This window comes from Microtus pennsylvanicus, chromosome 8 (genome assembly GCF_037038515.1).
Source record: "Microtus pennsylvanicus isolate mMicPen1 chromosome 8, mMicPen1.hap1, whole genome shotgun sequence".
Classification (NCBI taxonomy): Eukaryota; Metazoa; Chordata; class Mammalia; order Rodentia; family Cricetidae; genus Microtus; species Microtus pennsylvanicus.
Window position 1 is genome coordinate 1,721,507 of NC_134586.1, and position 15,157 is coordinate 1,736,663.

Genomic DNA, 15,157 nt, shown 5'->3' on the forward strand with positions numbered 1-15,157 from the left:
TCTGCTATGTTTATTTAGATGCCTTCAGCTGTAAAAGCCCTTGGCCCTTAGATACAACACAGACATTCCATTGTGAGGAGAAGTTCAGGGTTCATTTGGGCTGTGACGAGCTTGCAGTGCCAGAAGTCCAAGTTTAACACTTTGATTTTCCAGGCTGTACCCACGCCACGCAAGTGCGCTGAACAACCTGGGGACGCTGACAAAGGACACGGCCGAAGCGAAGCTGTACTACCAGAGGGCCCTGCAGCTGCATCCACAGCACAACCGTGCCCTTTTCAACCTGGGCAATCTCCTGAAGTAAGTGGACGGCTTCTGCTGGGATCAGTCCAGAGACTGTCACAGGGAACCTGAGCAGGTGCTGTGCTCCAAAGACCTTTCCTGTGCTTCTGGTCCCTTGTGAATCTTTATGAAGGACTCCACAGGGTACAGCCATTCCAAGACTAACATTCCATAATATACTTCCAAGAAAGCAGTGTTCTCTGAGGGTAAAGAGAAGGGCCTCCTGTCCAGGATTCATGCTCAGCTTGGATTAACGTTAAAAAAAAAACAAGCAAACAAATAACAAAAACAGCAAAAGCCAGGCTTGTTTGGAGTTAGAATAATTCTCAGGAAAGACGACAAAGATGGCTTAATGGTTATGAGCAAGTAGTGCTCTCGCAGAGGACTGGAGTTCAGTTCCCAGCACCCCTTTGGGCAGCTCAAAGCTGCCTGTAACCCCAGGTCCAGAGAATCTGATGCCCTCTTCTGGGTACCCACACATGTGCGAGAATACTCATACAGATACATACACATAAATAAAAATAAATTTTAAAAAATGAAAATTAAAAGGCAGGAGAAGGGTGAGTTCGAGTTGTCGTGACAGCTGGCCAGCTGCAGGCTGCTCTCCACTCCACCTCTGTGGACACCGTGTCTTCGTGTGAAGTTGTGAGGACTCGGGTTTGCACGTCACTGGGGTGGCTCTGTGTGCTTCAGAAAGTCCCACAGAATCTCCTTAGATAGATGGCTTCTCTAGCACTAGTTTCAGAGATCTTTTCAATGAGTTGGGTTTTGTTTTTTCCCAAGAAGCCAAGCTGAGTTGCTGGCTGCAGAGTGGAACACCTTGTCAGGAATTGTTCCTTGTTCTTGTCCCTAGTTCTGTTCTCAAACCGTATAGCACGGCTCTATGACAAGGGTTCTGTCCTCTTTCCTCCTTCTTGGAACCGAGCTGAGGACGTTAATCCCAACCCTTCTTCCATCCAGTCTGTCTCCAAGGACCTCCTCGGTGATTATATCTGAGTTAGCACCACAGGAAAGAACGCTTTAGAACGTGGTAATGGGTGCTTTCCAGCAAGAGGGGCTACTGACTTGCCGCCGTGAGGCTTTCCCCAGCTCGGTAAAGTCAGTTCTCACCAAGCTCAATAGTATGGCTTTATATCTGTGTAAGACTGGAGGTTTCTGGGGACCTTTCATGTCCCATGGGGCTCTTCCAGTGAGACTTCAGTGTGAGTGGGAAGAGGAAATGGGATCCTAAATGCCACGCATGGGGAGAAGCAGCCGTGTCTCAGTGTGAGTGGGAAGAGGAAATGGGATCCTAAGTGCCACGCATGGGGAGAAGCAGCCGTGTCTCAGTGTGAGTGGGAAGAAGAAATGGGATCCTAAGTGCCACGCATGGGGAGAAGCAGCCGTGTCTCAGTGTGAGTGGGAAGAGGAAATGGGATCCTAAGTGCCACGCATGGGGAGAAGCAGCCGTGTCTCAGTGTGAGTGGGAAAAGGAAATGGGATCTTAAGTGCCACGCATGGGGAGAAGCAGCCGTGTCTCAGTGTGAGTGGGAAGAGGAAATGGGATCCTAAGTGCCACGCATGGGGAGAAGCAGCCGTGTCTCAGTGTGAGTGGGAAGAGGAAATGGGATCCTAAGTGCCATGCATAGGGAGAAGCAGCCGTGTCTCAGTGTGAGTGGGAAGAGGAAATGGGATCCTAAGTGCCACGCATAGGGAGAAGCAGCCGTGTCTCAGTGTGAGTCCCAGAGTCCAGTGGGTGAAGTCACGTTAATAGCTCACATTTGTGTAATACTTTCTGACCGACAAGTTATAGATATACAACATACTTGTAGTGCATGTGTGTGTATATAGCTGCGCTCTGTAATTCTTAAAACAACCTGTGCTGAGAGGTGTGGCCATCTTCATCTCCTCTCACGGGTAGGGAACCCAAGGCTCCTCCAAGAGCTATGTGACCCTGACCTAGGCTTGTGACTGACCCAGGATGGAAGTCTGCCTTTTGTTTATTCTAAATAGTCCCCCAGCCACAGATTACATGATATCAAGCTGTGTAAGAGCTTGCCCTGGCCTTATGGAGACCTCCTAATAGGCTTTCTGCAGGAAGCAGCTCAGTTTGCTCTCATTACACAGAGGTTGCTTGCTAAGTGGCAGAGGAAGGGGATGCAGAAAACCGCAGGGCTACTCTGCATTTCGATGGCTGGGAGCTAACCTCTGCTTCCCCGATGGGTTTCTGGGCCAGTAGTAATGAGCTGAAATCAAGAGAAGGGTAAGAAGGTTGCAAATACAGGGAAAGTGCCCAGATCTACAGTTTCTTCATCCATACCCTAGTTCTCCCTCGAGTCAGCTTTTGAGTTACTGCAGTTGGTTTTATAAAACCATGCCTCTTTCTGTAGTGTAGAACACAGTTTGCCTACGAGCAGCCCAGGTCTGACCATTCCTAAGAGGCAGCCACTCCCCATTCCTAGTTAATAAATGAGCATACTAAAGTTTGCACCAGAGAAACCTCAGTACTTTTAACTCAGCCCTGACCACTGCCTCCTAGTGGCCCACATGGGAAGTGTCAGCCAGCTGAGACATGGCCACGACCTACTGTGTGAAAACTGCGTATCCAACTCAGGAAGTCATATTTTAAAACATAAAAATGAACTTTAATCATATATTTAATTAAACCCTAATATGTCTAAATTATTTTAGTGCACGATTAATATTTTATGATGGTTTAAATTTTTAGTATAAAACATTGAAGATATAAATGAGATGACTTGCGTCCTTACACTTAATCTGTGAAATCTAATACATATTTGACACTCACATCCCATCTCTGAGTGGCTATACTTCAAATATGCAATAACCGCAGTTGGGGATGATTTCTGTCTTGGCCCCCACTGTCTTTTCTAATAACCTTGACTTTGAAGGAAACACGGGTTTTTTTGTCCAGGCCTGAAAGTCTAAAAATGAGAAGTCCCTCTGTCAGAGAATGCCATCCAGTGCACTGCAAGTTGCTCAGATTCTTGGAATGATTTGACCCCTGCTTCAGCAGTAGCGTTTGAGGGTTACCCACCTGTCTGTGGTCTCATCCGAGCTGTGTCCTGAGCTGTTTGAAGCGTCTACATTGCAAATCTGCACAACACATCATGGTGGAAGACTGAGCAGCGATTGTAGTGATCGATGACGGCTCTTCTTGGGACTTAAAATATCAAAAAGGGAAAGAGAAAAAGGACAAGAAAGAAGCAAGGAACACTTGTGATATTTATGGGCAAAGGTTGCAGAAGTCCCCAGTTGTTGAGAGGGCACGACAGCGTTTAAAATCAGGGTCTGGGGAAACAGTTATGTGAATGCACAATTAAAACAGATGGTGGTGTTTGCTACTAAAATGAAAAATGAAGAAATGTAAGGGCTCACGTCGTACCCCCGCCCATCACTACAACTTCCATCCCGTTAGAGGATACGGTGTCTAAACTGTTTCTGTGACTCTGATGGTGAAAACAATGGCAGAACATACTAGAACACCCAGCAATGGGGCTGTGTGATAAACTTAACAGTGGCGTTTTATCTTTCTTAATCAGCTCCTTCAGAATGAAGACCTGCTAAAGACCGTGAAGAAGTAGGCACATTGTTTTATTATTATGTATTATTTTATAGTGTTTGGGCACCCTTCCTCATGCGTCCTCATTGGCCACACAGTGTTTTCACGGAAGGACATCTGTATGCACGAGATGGTAGATCTACTTCACACCTTGGTTTTCTTTGGGGATGGAGTTTCACTCTGTAGCTCAGGGCCTTGAACTCATGGCAGTCCTCCTGCCTCAGCCTCCTGGGTGCTGGGATTTCAGCCACAAGCCTTCACCTTTTAACTTCAGCACAAAGCGCCAGTTTAGTGGGTAAAGGTGCGCTTTCCCTGGCTGTTGCCACCTTGCGAGCACGCCAGCCGTGAGCGGACACGTTCTGGTTCCATCTCTTGGCCGGAAATTCTCCCCGCACCGCCAAAGTTACCTGTCTGTAGTTCGGTGACTCCTGGGTTGATTTATCTCTATGTAGCCCTGATCCCATTATGTCTTTCCCTAACTCATGCCTGCCTTTCTGCAGTAACTCTCCAGCTTCCAGCCCAGCTCCGCATCCTGTGATGCCTTCTGCATCTTCATCTACACTCGTCCAACATCACCGTCTCGAGCACCGGGCCTACCCCCATCCCACCACCACCCCATGCTCCAAACCTCTGCCGCCATCCATCCATAGCGAGCTCCAGTAACCGCCAGCTTCCTCGCTTTTGTTCATCCATCTCCGCTCCACTTGGGTACTTCCCAACATGGCTGCTGCGACGCTGACTTTCTAGGCGTGGGAACGTCTTTATTCCCTAGTTCCTGGATTCTGACCTCCGAGCTTTGGTCTCTTACCTCCGCTTGCTCACTTTTCCTTTCTCCTGCTGTCTTCGCTCCTCCTGACCTTCATGAGTCGCCATCTCCGTATTGGGTTCTTTCCAGGCCTTTCTGTTACCAGACCTCCTGCAATGAGCGCAGGTCTCTGCTTATTCCACCTTACCGCTGACCTGCTCACGCCTTGGTTAGATCCCCTCTGTTCGGTCCCTCGTATGACATTGTTTTGCTCCTGTCTCCTTCATCCTCTCATGCACTTTGCGTTGGCACAGAGTCCAAATGTCTCAGCATTCAGGATTTCCTGTCCCTCACACTCATTTCCACTCTCCTGTCCTCCGCAAACCCAGACCCAGCTAATACTGACCAGTGGTCAGTGTGTGAAAGACACCTGGCAGACTACATTGACTGAGGCCCTCAGCAAGACTTAAAGTTAAAGCTATTGGAGGATTGGTCACTCCCTCGGGGATGAGGGCTGCTAGGCTGGACGTGGCCTGGCAATGTCCCCGCCTTTCCTGCCTCCAGAGAAGGAGCTGCCAGAACAGCCCGCAGCCTTGTCTAACCCAGTGCGCCTATAACTGCCTGTCAGCCCCGGGGACATGGTGGCGGCAGACATGGGGGAGTGTGATGCACCTATGGGGGTGGGCACAAAACTATTCTAGCCCACTAAAAATGTCCCGTTTCCCCTCCTCTCACAGTCAGTGTCTGTCCCACAGATTTATCTGGGAAATGAAAACTTTTGCTTCTATCCCATAACTGAGAACAAGCGGATCATGACAGTACTTTTGCGAGCAATGCCCCCACAATGATGCTCACACTATGATGCCAGGGTCTTAGCGCCTTTGTGGAGTTCCCTGGCTATGATAAACACTGTCCAGGCCAGAGCAGAGTTCCATAGGAAGCAGTCTTTGTTTACATTCTCTGGAAGGATTGTCATCAGCTTTCCCTGCACTAATATCTCTAGGAAAAGATAATGCATCAAGCCCAACTGGGTTGCAGTATGAAAAATTTCCACACTAGCCCAGAATGGAGTATCATAAAGGTTTATTTATTAGTGGTTAAACTCACAGGATTTATTAGGGGATAAACTCACAGAAAGAGTAGCAATCCACAGTCCTCTGTGTGCACAGGGAGCTGGAACCAAATCCAGCAGCCAACGGGCCCATGTACGCTTTGTGTCTACATATATAGTGCATGAGACCACACCCAAAGTGGGTCAGTATCTTAAAGGCTATTGGCTGAAGGAGTTCCCACAGCACAATTGCCTTGCCAAGTACAAGTGTTTCAAGACTCCAGTTGTCAATTTCCTCTGTGTGCCATTGAGGCTGAGCTGTCCTAAGCCCCACAGGGCAGACCCCGAGGGAGGTGGCTTAAGGCAGGAACTAAAGTCTAAAGGTAACATGCCAGGCACTGGGAACTTCTTCTGCAGACGCTGTCACACTTTAGGATCCCACACTTCAACCTTTATCTTGAGGCAGTCCAGCAGGCTATGGCTTTGGCACAAAAACCCAGTTTGGTTGTTGGGAGGATTAAAACACTTTCAAGGTTAAAAATGCTCTCAAACACCAGGAAGAGAAGCAAGAAGGGCAGAAAGACAGATGTGTGTGTGCTGTGTGTTCTCACATCTATTGATGGCCTGCAGGTTTCATCCTGGGCAGCACTTAGGAAGGTAAAACTTGACTGAATGATTCCTCTCCTTCTAAGGGACTCATTGTCAATTCTGCCAGCTTCCTTCCTCCTCTGCGTTCCACAGAATCCTATCTCTCCAGCCTGTCTGCTGGAGAGCACATGGGTCTTCCGCCCTCACTCTTCCTCCAACTGACAGGCATGATGGTTGGTTTACTCCTGTCTGCTAGAAGCAGCAGGGGTACCACCCCCACAAGTCTCCTATCCAAACAGAGAATTGACCAGGACAGGATAACATGCCAATAAACCGCAGAGAGGACCTTGACATCCAGTGACATCAGGCCATGTTCTTTCTTAGAATAGGTAGCTGCTACCATCTCTGGTTATCATGTAGCTACAGGAAAACAGTTTAACTTGGTGTGGATTCAACTACTTGTGTATAACGTAGAAATAATTCTAGAAACTGCGTTTTTCTTAAGTACTAAAGGTAATACTTATAGGTACTTAATATAGGACCCAGCATCCAATAAAGATGAACAAGTTATGAGATGTTACTGTAACCAAGGAGCATAGTATCTCGTATCCAATCTGAAAGCTTGAATTTCACACAGATGAGAGACAGGCGGCCATACTCTACCTATGCCACTGTTTAAATAACTTAAGATGACAGCCAGCTGCTAGGAGACCCGAATCTTTTCCCTTAAGTAGAAGATAGAGCCTCTCATTTTCCTGGCATTTGCCAGGTAGGCTAGGCTAGCTGGCCAGTGAGTCACAAAGATTTCCTGAGTGCTGGGAATACAAGTCTGATATCAATCACACCTACCTGCTAGGGATCAAACCCAGGTCCTTGTGTCATCTGTCCAGTAGGATCTTTACCAATGGGGCCATCTCCCCAGCCCAGCAGTGTGTTTGAATTGATCAGAGGTTTCCAGTTTTCACTGTCATTTAACAGGAATGTGCCTTCTGGGCGTCTGTGTGTGGATTTCATAACTGCAGCCAGCCAGATGCTTTTATGCACTGCCTGGGCCATGCTGCACACAGGAATCCTATGTCGAAGCTGCACGGGGCAGCCAGGAGCCCTTCCCATCCTGTGTGGAAGCAGAGCCCTAGAAAGCCCACGCTTACAAAGCTTATCTCCTGAGATGTCTGAAGCTTGAATTTCACACAGCAGCTCTTCTGAAGAGCTGGTAATGTCTCCTGTCATAAAAGTAGAAACAAAAATCTCCTTTGTTTATGGGAAACATCATTTTTGACCCAGCAACAGTGAAGTGCAACAATATACTGTCAATCTCAGTATTGCAGAGGACTTCCTGTTGATGCCTCCACCCTTCACTCCTTGCTCAGACTGGAGTTTCCTTTCTTTTCATTCTTTCTCTCCCTCTTTCACAAACCTATCCAGTCTAGTTTATATTAATCAGCTATGGGAGGGGCTGCCCGGACTGTGGTCCTATATTCAGTGTCTTACTGAATATCCCTGAAGAAACTGACTATCCCTTTCCCAGGAGCATTCAAATACCAATAGCTCCTCACTAGGGGTGAGACTTTGCGCCCACTCCCCCTGCCACCACAAACCCATGCTGGGATTTTTGTCTGGTTTGAACTTGCACGGGTCTTATGCATACTGATACAATCATTGTGAGTTCATGTATGCATCCAAACTATATCTACACCCTTCCTATAGAATAACTTTCTTGTACACTGTAAAGATTTGTCACACGTATTGGTTTAATAAAACGCTCATTGGCCAGTAGACACGCAGGAAGTATAGGCAAGGCAACCAGAATAAGAGAATCCTGGGAAGAAGAAAGGAAGAGACACAGTCACCAGCTAGATGCAGAGGAAGCAAGATGAGAGTAATGCCTTACTGAGAAAAGATACCAAGCCATGTGACAAAACATAGACAAGAATTATGGGTTAATAAAGTTGTATGAGCTAGTTAATAATAAGCCTGAACTAATAGGCCAAACAGTTTATAGTTAATAGAAGCCCCTGTGTGTTTCTTTGGGACTGAGTGACTGTGGGGCCGGATGGGTCAGAAACTTCTATCTAAACCCTTTCCTTAAACTCCTCCACCACCCTTTGGCTCTCATAGTCTTTTCACCACTGAGGGGGAGAGTGTGATATAGACACCCAATATGGCTGAGGACTCTGAAGTCTCTTGTTCTCTGTACATGGACCAGTTATGGGTCTCTGTGTTAATGTCCATTGTGATCGTTTGAAAGAAAATGGCCCCCAAAGGGAGTGGCACAATTAGGAGGTGCAGCCTTGTTGGAGGTGTCACTGTGGAGGCAAGCTTTGAGGTCTCCTTTGCTCAAGCTACACCCAGTGAGACAGACCACTTCCTGTTGCCTGTGGGTCAGGATGTAAGAACCTCAGCTCTTTCTATGGCACCCTGTCTGCCTGCACATCACCACGCTTTTTACCATGACGATAATGGGCTAAACCTCTGAACTGTAAGCCAGCTGCAGTTGTTTTCCTTTATAAGAACTGCCGTGGCCATGGTGTCTCCTCACGGCAATAGCCCCCTAACTAAGACAGCCAGGTACTGCTGAGAAAGTCCACTGCTGCTTGCACGTCACCAGTCCGCAGTTCTGTATCTGCTGCTGGCGCTTTCCGAGTTCATCCCTTGCATTAATTCTTTTTCCAAGCAGTCGGCTACTTCTGTTGAGACAAATGTGGATCCATTGACAGAAATCCAGAAACTTTTGTAAAACAGCAAACTTAACATATCTCTGATTACTGGAAGAAAAATGTGACAAATCCTTAATGCCTTTGCTGAATGCCTATCATCGAGATGGAACCAGGAAAGTGAGCCTCTGGGGATGTTTTCATGGAGGAAAGTACAACCAGAGGGAAGTTCCCTAAAACCACAAATGTTGAGCTGCAAAATCTTCACATTCTGAGCAAAGTCTAACTTCTACTTGATGTTTTCTTATTTAACCCATTCTGAGGGTATTACTGATTTCAGGAACCCATTCTGAGGGTATTACGATTTCAGGAACCCATTCTGAGGGTATTGCTGATTTCAGGGACCCATTCTGAGGGTATTGCTGATTTCAGGGACCCATTCTGAGCAACTTTAGCTTTCATAAATTGAACTCAGAGAGCTGAGTCCTGCTGCAGAGTTGTACAAGGTGATCGTTTATGTTGGAGGCTTACACAGATAACACGGTGCTAAACAAGGTCCACGTGATCACGGTTGAGGGCAGTCTAGTCTAGCAGAGCTCCTGTAGAGAAGCTACCTCTGCAGTGGCCATGTCTCCTTGTCATTCCTTCCTTCATCCATCACTGAGGATGGCTTTGAGGTCATTGGACTGAGATTAAGAACAACAAAAAGATTAGTAAGGTTATCTTAGACGTAGTCAGTGTGCAGTTGCTGGAAAGAGGCATGATGACCTCAGCAACTCTTATAAAGGGAAACGCTTAGCTGGGGCTGGCTATAGTGCAGAGGTTTCATGCATTATCATCATAGTGGGAAGCACTATGCAGACAGATGTGGTGCAGGAGTGTAGCTGGGAATTTACATCCAAATCAGGCAGCATGAAGAGAGACACGGAGCTTGGCTTGAGCACTTGAAGCCCCAAAGCCCACGTCTGTGACTCACTTCCTCTAACAAGGCAATGCCTCCTAATAATGGCACTCCCTGGTGACCAAGCATTCGAATCTGTGAGCCAATGGAGTCATTCTTGTTCAAACCACCACAAAGATTTAAAGTCCACTCACAGGGGAGCTTAAAATTTAGCAATGGTCACAGAGCCACACCCTGGGTGTTAGGATCATGATGGGTGCTTTTCCTCGTAGGATTTACTGATACACTGTTTCCCAGAATTCCCTGGGAGAGCCCTGACGGCTGTATTTGCGGTGCTTCACTCAGATGGATATTAATGGAGTCCTCGAGGACCCGCATTAACAGGCTATGTTAAGTGGTAGTTAATCTCTCTGAGTTCATTTATGAGAGGTCTAAGTTTCCATTCTAGCTGACATGAGTTATTACACAAGAAAGCCACTAACCCATTATTATAAAATTATTGCAGTTTTCCCCCCTCTGCTGATTTTGAAGAATTTCCAGCTAAATCATATCCTGTAGGGACTGATTTTCTGCCTTGCTTTGCTAAGTCTCTATCTTCCTTTGGAGGCAAGCAGCCTTTCTAGATTATTCTTGGTGAAGACTCTCTGGAGCTGTAGCCATTAAATCAGTGGTCAAATTACTAGGGTTAAAAAAATTCATTTTCACTTAAAAGAACGTGTGCAGTGGAACAGTGACCTTTAGTGTATCTGTGAAGAGTGTAAGTGGGGGAACCTCACAGGCTCTGTAGAGTGGTGCAGAGCCTTCATGAACTCTTGTTGACCAAGAGAGCGCTGAGAGCTGTGGGAACCTCACAGACTCTGTAGAGTGGTGCAGAGCCTTCATGAACTCTTATTGACCAAGAGAGCGCTGAGAGCTGTGGGAACCTCACAGGCTCTGTAGAGTGGTGCAGAGCCTGCATGTTGACCAAGAGAGCGCTGAGAGCTGTGGCATCAGTGTGTTGTGTGTGCACGCAGGAGAGCCAATTGGGAGCCAATTAGATCACAGCAAGGAGAGGAGGTGGACAGGATCTGCCTTTGCTAGTTAATGAACTTGATAAAAATTAGAGTCACTCCGGGGGAGGGAACCTGTGTGGGCATGTTTGAGGTATTTTCTTGATTATTGACGCATGTGGGAGGGCTGGAACATGGCTACATTCTCACCAGCTTTTTGTTTTGTGGTTTCCTCCACTGTCTAAGCTTGACTGTCCTGGAACTTGATCTGTAGGTCAGACTGGCCTCAAATGCAGGGATCTACCTGCCTCTGCTTTCTCTCCTGTTGGTTTGGTCCATGGATCTCTCTGACTCTGAACCCAAAACATTCAGTCTTAGGCAGTAATAATTTTGCTACTGAAACAACTTCCACAGACACTGATCTTAAATACCAGATATCATAAATGTAATAAATTCAGTGTAATATGAAGGATGGAATCTATGGAACCACAGACCGTCTATGGCCTCAAGGATCAAGGCCGAGTCCTGAGGTGCACCTTTTCCCATGGGGACCAACACAGGGTATGGTGTGTATTTCACAACTGGACTCAGTAATAACCGTGCACTGGGTACGCTCATGAGTTCTCACAGCATCATAATTCAGTTCTCCCAGCAGCCCCACTATGATAGATATGACGCTCGCTTTTCTAATATAGGAACTCACACGCAGGAGGGCCCATGGCTCCAGTCATGCTGACTTCCTCTCCCAAACACTTCATCTTCTTTGGGATGAGATCTAACTCTGTGTGCTAGGCCAGGCTTGAGATCCCTGAGGACAAATTCCCACATAGGACCAGTTTAAAATATGACACCAGGATCCTAACACTCCGAGTGTGGGCTCTCTGCAGCGTCTGTCTTGGGTCTTATTTGTCTTTTTGGGTTTTTGTTTGTTTTTTTAATCCCAGAGGCCAGTCCAATGGCCTGCACGCAGTGAAAATCCAGTGAATGCTGGAGTATTTTAAAAGCACATTTTTATGACTTTATTTCTGGATCACTGTGTAGCTACTTAAACTTCCAACTTCAGCCTCCTGAGCACTGGGATTTGCAAGTACGAGCCACCGTGCCCACTCATGGCTGCTTCTTTTAACCTCTCAGAAGTCTGCCCCCACCCCCCAGAGCTTGCTGCTCAGAGCGTGAGTCATGCATGCGTGTGAAAGTCGCCTGGCAGGCAGCTCGCTGCAAATCCATAGATGGATGTTTTGGCCTGGCTCGTCCTGGGCCGGTAGCCGACATTAAGAATTCAGCTTGTAGTGCTCCCGGACTCTGGACTGACAACTACAGAGACTGCACAGGACCAGCCTAGGCCCTCTGCGTGTGGGTCATGGGTGTGTAGTGGTCTGTTGTGGTGGTGCATAGCTGGCTTATGGGAACCCACTCCCCATGTTGGGATGCCTTGCCCTGCTTGATGAAGGGGGAGGAGCTTGGTCCTTCTCAACTTGATATGCCATGCTTTGTTGACTCCCATGGGAGGCCTGCCCCTTTCTGAATGGAGGTGGAATGGATGGGGCCAGGGTAGGTGGGAGATGGGGAGAGGGAACTGGAGGAAAGGAGAGAGGGGAAACTGGTTGGTATATAAAATAAATGAAAAAATTTAATTTAAAAAATCTCAAATAAAAAAAATAAATAAAGATTCTATGCTAAGATCCTCAAAAAACAAAAGTGAATTCAGCTTGTGAAACTTAGTAGCTCAATATACTGGTTGATCTTACAGAGGATCTGAGTGCCCAGCACCTATGTAATAACAGCTTCAGGGCATCCAGTGCCCTCTTCTGGGCTTTGTAGGTAACTGCACATGGGTCTACACACAGAGATATACATTTATAAACATATAAAAATATTCTTTAAAAAGGATTTCAGATGGTGGTGCTATTAGAAATGACACAGACCATCTTCACATTCTACCCAGTTCCAAGCCGACAGGAGACATCCCCAGGTGCTGACCTGAGGTCAAGTGTTTTGTGTTAACAGACTCCCAAACCCTTGGCTAGAACTCCCCAAAACCACAGAGCAAGTGTGTTCACTCATTAGTCTTCCTGTCACTCAGGCCGAATCCCTGACAAGCAAAAATGTAAGAGAGGAAGGGATGCTTTGGGTTCCTAGTTGTAACAGGTAGATAGTGTATACAGCCCATCTTGGTGGGTGAGGACATGGCCTTAGGAGTGTGAGGTGGCATTGTGTTAACGGTCAGGAACAGTAAAATGGACAGGGAATAGGTCTGGTCTGTAAAACCTCAAGCCCCCCCCCCCCCACAGTGATCTACGTTCCCCACTCCCAGCCTCCAAGTTAGGTTCCAACACCCAAATGTCCCCAACCTTCCATAACAGCATCTGCCACAAGCTTGGGACCAAGTGTTGTTGAGATAGAGGAGCCTGCAGAGGCACCACACATCCAAACCACAGCAGCAGGAAGCCAGAGTCCTCACATTGCCTTCCAGTGAGAATTCAGACATAAGAGGACACTGTTAGACCTCGGCACAGCCTGGCGTAACGCATATGCATTGATACAGCCAAATTCAGAGCTAGCCACCTAGTCCTGGCTAAACGAAGCCAAAGCAAAGCTAATGAGAGCTGTCCTTCTCCCTGTCGCCTGCAGGTCCCAGGAGAAGACAGAAGAAGCCATCGTACTGCTGAAGGAGTCCATCAAGTATGGGCCGGATTTCGCCGATGCCTACTCCAGCCTGGCTTCCCTCCTGGCTGAGCAGGTAACTGTTTCCATTTAATTTCACACGTGTTTCTCCAATTAGTACTGTCAAGCGCATCGGCCAATATCATCACAGACTTTTATAGAAATAGCGTAACTAATAATTGGTAGCTGCAGTCAAACAGTGGCTCTTAGGTCCGTCTCAAGCTTTCTCTCTGCGTAAGGATCAGGCTGAGCTCCCTGGTAGCAGTCACCTGGCCTACATAAAAGAAATGACTTGATCCCACACATCAGTTACTAAGGGTACAATTTGCATTTTAAACATTTCAAAAGTTCCAGCGAGCACCAAAATTAGAATAGTCTATGAATATTCAAGCGGCAGAAATTATAAACTTGGTTTCTGCGCTTTAATACAGCCATTCCCAGAACCTTCCTCAGACACGGAAGAAACCTGTGGCCCTCAGGGTCTCATATAAAGTGGCATTGGGGGTGGATAACTCTTGTGCACATTTTTAATTACTCAGCTTAGTACAGTATATACCAGCTATGCACATAGCTGCTACACTGTGTTGATTAGGAGCCAAAGACAAGAAACTCCAGTGCAGACATGATATTTTCTGAGAGTGTGTGTGTGTGTAGTGTGTGTGTGTGTACCGGTTCAGGGAGGCTATCCAGTACCTTCCTATGTTGCCCCTCTCCTTTATTCCTTTAAGACAGGGCCTCTCGCTGCCCCTGAAGTTTACTCTTTTGAGTACACTGGCCGGCCAATGCACTCTGAGGATCTACCTGTTTTTACCTGAATCACTGGGGTTATAGACCCGTGTCCATGTGTGTGCTAGGGATTCAAACCTGGGTCCCTAAGCGTATACAGCTAATCCTCTCCCTGCCCCTCCTCTGGGTGTTTGATCTCAGGTTTGTTGGCTCTGCAGGTAGAAGGGGTCCCTGTGTTCTCATCAGCGCCGACAGGCTGTAGACAGAAAGCCAGTGGGGGCAGATGACGTACGTGTTCAGTCCTGGATAGCTTCCAGCTTACATCCATGAAGACACTGGAGGGTTTTCTAGAGCAAAGATTGCCTGCATCCCTCAGCACCACGTCTTTGCACTTCACCCTGGCTCCTTCATCTTTTAGAGACACACACCATGCCTCTGCCTGTGACCTAGGCATGCCAAGCCCCCTCCCTGCGCAGGCATTTTCCTCAACCACCACACATCTGTGACACAGATCCGTTTCCGTCCTCCTGCCATGCCGGTTTCTGCCCACACAATACCTCGAGGTCTTCCATGATGACCCTCTCCCCACTCTCTGCCATGTCTTCCATCACCTTGTCCTGCATTTTCCATTTCTTACAATGTTATACCATGTCACACAGCTTTATGTGTTAGTGGTCTCCCGCCTACCTCCAGAATGTCCGCCTCTGTAAGGACAGTTATCGTCCCTTACGGTTTTCTCCCAGCTGCCCGGCTGCACACAGTCGGCAGACTCCAGATTGATGAGTAAATAAATAAACCTGGAGAGCGTGCAGTGCCCATGCCAGAGCCTGTTCTGGGCTCGGGGTCACACTGCTGTCGCTGAGTCATGCTTCAGTGTGTCGATCCGCCCTGTCTGAGGACTAGTCTGAGAAGCAGTCTTGGGGCGCTGTCCGTAGTGACCCCAGATTGTCCGCCATGAGGCTGTGGCCATCATCCCTTATGCCGTTCAGTGTGTCTGT

General features: G+C 47.5%; 1 protein-coding gene across 1 annotated transcript in view; it reads left to right on the forward strand.

The window, feature by feature from the left end:
- Positions 1-15,157, forward strand: part of Tmtc1 (transmembrane O-mannosyltransferase targeting cadherins 1) — a 217,226-nt gene that overhangs the window by 178,744 nt on the left and 23,325 nt on the right. Inside the window, exons 12-13 of the mRNA XM_075982230.1 lie at positions 154-297; positions 13,401-13,509. Coding sequence (XP_075838345.1) covers positions 154-297; positions 13,401-13,509 — 253 coding nt within the window. The remainder of the gene's footprint in view (positions 1-153; positions 298-13,400; positions 13,510-15,157) is intronic.